The sequence below is a fragment of the Austrofundulus limnaeus genome, unplaced genomic scaffold (genome assembly GCF_001266775.1).
Source record: "Austrofundulus limnaeus strain Quisiro unplaced genomic scaffold, Austrofundulus_limnaeus-1.0 Scaffold83, whole genome shotgun sequence".
NCBI lineage: Eukaryota > Metazoa > Chordata > Actinopteri > Cyprinodontiformes > Rivulidae > Austrofundulus > Austrofundulus limnaeus.
Genome location: NW_013952485.1, coordinates 755662 through 761733, shown reverse-complemented (window position 1 = coordinate 761733; position 6072 = coordinate 755662). Strand labels below are relative to the sequence as shown.

The window sequence follows — 6072 nt, the reverse complement described above, 5'->3', positions numbered from 1 at the left end:
TATATACACAGTATATATTAAATATAAAATGAAACAGTGGATCTGAGTTTTTGTAAACTTAAAGGTAGGTTTGAATAATCAGAGAACCTGATAAAAACCTAAATATTTATTTCTTATTATGTAAAACCATAAAACTGAAAGAGAATGCACACTTTTCCCATGATTGTACATTTGCTGTTTTTGTGTTTGTAAGTTTATAAACTTGACTAAGAACCAAGATAAGAATTACATTTTCACTTCCATTTTGTAAAACAGGTCTCTGGCATCTAAAGACATTTAACTTCTAGCTGTGATGAGTGTTTGCATGGCATTCCTTAACAGTACTTTGAACATTGTTTAACAGAAAAAGTTCCTGACACAAATTGTTATAAGAATAAGCTACTTTATTTGACATGGCAATTCCAAATATTTGTTACTTTTGATAYATTTGTTACATTTTTTTCTAGAAATAAATTGCTGTAACACCAGTCTCTTGTTTTTATTTGCCTCATCTCAAATACAGAATTCAAAAAAAGAGTCAGAAGTCATCAATCAAATAACCCTTAAAATTGTTTCTCTACAAGCTTGAAACATTGGATTTGTTGGTCTTAGCCCATGATAGTTTTTAGCTTTTTATTTTGTTGAAAAAAAAATACTATCCATTGAAAAGAGCGGAGACAAATACTGTAAGCAATTCAGTGACTGCACCAGATACTATAAAGCTCTGTTAGGAAGAGGTGGCTGAGCAAACTGAAGACGGGGAAAAAAATGTATAAATTGTCATTTTTAACAGCTAAGACTGTTCTGAAATCCATATTTATTTTTCTTCTTTTTCTTGTCCTTAAAAAGTCTCAAACTGTTTCATTCTGCAATCAGAAAGTTCAGAGGAGACTCGTGTCCTTCCCGAGGATTTGAGTTTTATAAAATGCATATTCTAAGGGATTACAAGTGATTCAAATTTCTGTGTTGTTATGATATACAGCACGTTGAGGACTTGGGCTGCTCTAGGATGGACTCCCTGCGGAGATCGTTTGGAATGGTGCCTTCGGGGCCCCAAAGTGTGAGCTCACCATAAATGCCCATCTCAATCATCTCCTCTTGCCAAGGGATTGGGATGTTACCAGTGGAGAACTCATCAAAAAAGGTTTTATCGGAATCCTCCAGGGCTACGCCCCTCACCGAGGAGAAAGCCCCAACGTCATCCAGACTTTTAGCATAAACCACTTTAGGGTCAGGGACAAAAGGAGGAGGTAGAATACCTAAAGAGGGAAGAAATGTGAAGATAAACTCATATTGTCTCATATTCAAGCAGTGATGCTAACAATAAGAAAATAGATTGTACCTGCATTCAGTTTTCTCCAGTTAATRCTSTTGAAAAACGGATGCGCTCTGATTTCATCACAGCATTCGTTTTTGAAACCCATCCTCTTATCCACGTCTTTGGCCAGTAGCCCGTCACACAGCGACTTGGCGTGCTCGCTGAAGTTATCCGGATAGGTCACCACGCGGGTCAACATGCGCTCCTTCATCTCTTCACGTTCAACCTGTGCGAGAAGCCAAACAACTTCCCATCAGCTCATCTGTTTCAGGAACTCTGCCGTTTTCTCTGCGTGAATWCTTGTTCAAGGACTAACCTTCTCCCCTCTGTTTCTAAAAGGATTCTTGGCAGCGATGAACTCATACAAAGTCACCCCYAAGGTGAAGTAGTCCACTGAAGAGTCGTATTTATCTCCTTTCAGCATCTCTGGAGCCATGTACCCTGCAAGAATCCAAATCAATGCRTTACCAAAAACCTCAATCGGTGAACAAACCTTAAAACTCCTCATTGGTCTTTACCTGGTGTTCCAGCATAGCCTTTGGTCATTGTTTTGCCTTCTTTTAGCTCCACAGCTAAACCCAAATCAGATATTCGAACATTGCCTGTTTAAAAAAAAATCCTGGTCAGTTATCACAAACAGATTCACAAAACAATTAGGTTTAATCGAAACAAATACCATCGTTATCCAGCAGCACGTTTTCTGGCTTGAGATCACGGTAGATGATTCTTTTCTGGTGAAGATGCTCTAAGCCTTGGATGATCTGAGCAATGTAAAAACAGGCTCTGGACTCCTCAAACCCCGGGTTGTTTTCATCCACCAGGTAAATATGATACCTGTAGAAACAGAACAGAGCACAGGTGAGCTTTTGGCGCCCTCATGAGTAGAGATGATCGAATGTCTACTCATTTCATCTATTAAATAGGAGCCAAATGACATTAGCCATCAGTGTGTTATATATTTAAACTGAATTTTTAAKGCTAAAGTCTACTTTTTTTCTGACTATAATTGGTGGGTGTTCTCTCAGAACACAAGTGTTAAAACATGAAAGAAAATTAATGCATGCCACAMATTCCTTGGCAGTCAAAGTTGCTTAAATTGACCTTAAACTTGTGCTTTCTCCCATGCATGTTTCTGAATAAACTATCACAAGCTTTCTCCATCACATGCAAGTAAGAATCATGTCTTTGCATCATTTATATGCAAATTTACTCTCAGCAGGAGTCACAGTTCACTTAAAATGTAATTTCAGTGTACATTGACRAGTAAGAGCAATACAACACGTTCTGTTTAGATTTAAAGATTATAGTTGAAGAAACAAAGTTTAAAAATTACTTGAGGTCCCCTCCATTCATGATGGTCATGACCAAACAAAGCTCTTCCTTTGTCTGGAAAGCATATGCCAATGAGACAATGAAGCGACTATGGACCTTCTCAAGAATCCTCTTCTCTACCATGGCCCCCTGCAAAAAAAGGAAGAGGAATAACCCATTTCAAATTGACATTAAGGACATTGAGAAAAGGAAGCTAAATGAGATTCTTGTCAACAAGGGTTAGCGGGCTCAAGTCCAGCCATTCTGGAAAAGTGAAAAAGTGACCATGGACAATACAAGGGCAAGATACAACTGTGCCAAGGAGTTCCCTTCAGAGGAGCTTTTCAGCAAAGCTCCCAGTAATCGCTCTATCCCCKTCTCAGTGTTTAAGTCTGCAGGGCTAAAGCCAAACAAGACAAAGGCAGGGACAAAGATGATTACCAACCTGAACAGCTCAGAGCACTTTCTCTAATGCATAAAACTTGCAAAATATCTTCAGTGTTCAAAACATTATGGAATAATAATAATAATAATAATAATGGGCTGAAACCCATATATATGTTGCGGTTCAATATATTTACTGATTGTTCTAAGTTAAAAGTGACGTTTAAAGCACAATTTTTGATATTTGTCTGAGAAGTTTGAAGAAGCATCATATTTACCTCATAGCCTTTCCTCTTCTTCAGCCTCTTCTTGTTGAGTTTCTTACAGGCGTAAAGTTTTCCAGTGGCTTTCATCTGACAGGCTGACACCTCCCCAAACCCACCTTTACCAAGCACACGGAAGTCCAGGAACCAGTCTGCATCCATGGGCTGCATCTCCAGCCACTTCCACTGCAGGAACCTCTTCAGGTACATGCTCTCCAGAAAGAAAACATATGGGGCCTCTCGAAGGTAGTCCAGCGTTTTTTTCAACGCTGCAGCAAACAAATCATCCCCCACAGACTCCAGACTTTCCTTCACCTTGGCTATGATGTCCTCAGGTAGGTAAGGGCAGAAGTGTTTGGCAGATGGGTCCATGTACCGCTGAACAATCTTGGAGGCTTTCTTTCCTTGTTCAGAGTCCTCTGCCAGATCATAGTCCTCAATGTCTTTCCACAAACGACAAGCACCATGATAGTCCTGATTTGCCTCCAAAAACTCCCTAAATAGTCGTTTGCCAATCGGCTGTTGCACGCAGACAGAGTCAAAGGCCAAATCCAGAGTGTCCCTCAGGCCCTCACAGACAGTGATATGGGGCAGTTTGAGTCGAGATTGGTACTTCTTATCCCGAGCTGCTGCAGCATTGGAGCCATCAATGCTTCCACGGGCGTTGATGTACGCAGAGTTTGCAACCACAGTGGTCAGTCCTCCGATATCCATGCTGAGGGTGGGTTAATGTTAAGAGAGGAAAAACATTGCAAAGAAAGGAGAGCTGAGGATGATAAATGATGCAAACTGGTGTGCAGGGGTTGAAAAGGAGAAAGCAAGAGTGAGGAAACAAAGCAGAAATCACATAGGAGTGATATGGAGAGCAGAGAAGACACACTGAAACTTAAGACTGGTGTCAGAACCAGAGTGGAGCATACTTTGCGGATCATACCACCCTCACACACACACACAAACACACACACACACAAAGCTAGGCACACACATACCTGAGTCAACACCTTTCAGTAATCCATTAACACCCAGATGCCCCAGACAAAGTGTGCGAGCAGTACAGTCTCATATCCTGGAGTGTTACTATCAAGTCACCCAGCAGTTAAGCAAAATAAGTGTTTAAAAATCATTTTAAAAAGATATATGATCTAAGAACAATCTAGAATGTTACACCRCAGTTCAAGGAAAACGATGAAACAAATTTTGTACTGATTTAAAACCTGACACATGGGGGWTGGTCAAAATAAATACTGCACCTCTTTTTAAAGAGTCTTTATTAGTGGATTTGAGGACTGCACAATATAATGCTAATTTATCKTCATTGTGATAACAGCCTGTGCAGGAGGCACAAAAAAACTGCATAACCTGCAATAAATGATTGTCTCAAATGATGCATTTGTGTTTTGTAAGCATCAGTCTGATCAACCAAATGGACTTGAGATACCACATCAAACCATAATCACTTGAGTGGAGAAAACGTTGCTGGACAACTGCAATGAGAGAATTTGAAGTTAGATTTAGGTTTGTTAACTTTGGTTTAAAATTCTTTAACTTATTTTCAGATGTTTTYATCATTTATTGTAAAAGATCTGCTAGAAAGGGGCGTTTTGCAGTATTTAAAGCATCAAAAAAATTTTAATGGAGGCAACGCATTAAAATCATTAAACTATTCATGCAATTTGTTGTTTCACTGCTACTACAGCAGCTGTGTCTAGTTTCACATTTAAAATATAAACCTGTCATGTTGTAATGGATAGGATGCATTAGTTGTTTTTTGGTCTGAACCCAGAGCAGAAAGGCATCCACACTGCATACTTATTTGTTCATTAATCACAAGTCCTGGTATCACACATCACAGGTATTCCTAAGATTGTGCAGCCTTAACTGATTAATTCTACAGAACTGTTGCCCATAAATACAAAATACTTAGTTYAATAAGGATTTGGTAAAATGGTTCTGAGCTGATTAGGAAAGTCACAGAATTGTCACTTAAAAAATACAATCAGTCATAATAACCACAGGTTTCCCCCTAAATAACTATTTAAGTTTCCATTTTATTTTCCAGTTTTATAAATGAGAAAACAGGTATCAAATCCATCCAAAATACATTTTTATGCTGATATACAGTGGAACTCTCCCTGAATCGAGCTGTTGAGATTTYATACAAGAAGCTGGTCACTTCAGAAATCTGTTCAAACTTCAATTCTGAATTTTAAAAATAATTTTACTAACTCGTTCCCACCTTACAGCGGCTGATCACTCCATTGCAGTTCTAAAACAAAATGTAACATMACAAACCCCAAAGAGGTGAAAAATATTCTTTTCAAGTTTAATACTGACAAAACTATTGTTTTAAAAATTGGGCMACGCTGACCATTTCCATCTTTCTTCATCATTGCCAAAAAGACTGAAATCCTAGTCTCAGAAACATCACTGTTTCTTGTTAATTCTTAAGATTAGACCTCCAAATAAGAAAAATGTACATTGTTGGCTGCGAAGGTGTTGAGCATTGGTGGATCACTCAGGTAATACAAAACCTACAGCAAACAGCTGGTAAATAGACCTTGTTCAGTTTTTTTGTTTTTGTAATAAATTTAAAGTACCATCAGAACACTCATCATTTACAGTATACTTATACAAACTTGTAGCTCATAGATGTTCATTGGTAGTGAAACGTGTTGGAATTAGCCAATATGGTTTAATGCAGTACATCCTTTCTGGTTGCAACATTTCCTTTATCTTATATTATTTACAAAGAGAGGTCCTTCTAAATAAAATAGCATATTGTGATAAAGTTCATTGTTTTCTGTAATGTACTGATAA

General features: G+C 38.3%; 1 protein-coding gene across 1 annotated transcript; it reads right to left on the bottom strand.

The window, feature by feature from the left end:
- Positions 1-362: 362 nt before the first annotated feature.
- On the bottom strand, positions 363-4642 carry LOC106519820 (rhodopsin kinase). The gene is made up of 7 exons (XM_014011644.1): positions 3271-4642; positions 2631-2758; positions 1974-2131; positions 1816-1899; positions 1614-1738; positions 1322-1523; positions 363-1238 (listed from the first exon to the last, which is right to left on the bottom strand). The coding sequence occupies exons 1-7, from the start codon at positions 3967-3969 to the stop codon at positions 949-951; spliced, it is 1686 nt and encodes a 561-aa protein (XP_013867098.1). The 5' UTR covers positions 3970-4642; the 3' UTR covers positions 363-948.
- Between the last annotated feature and the right edge of the window lie 1430 nt (positions 4643-6072).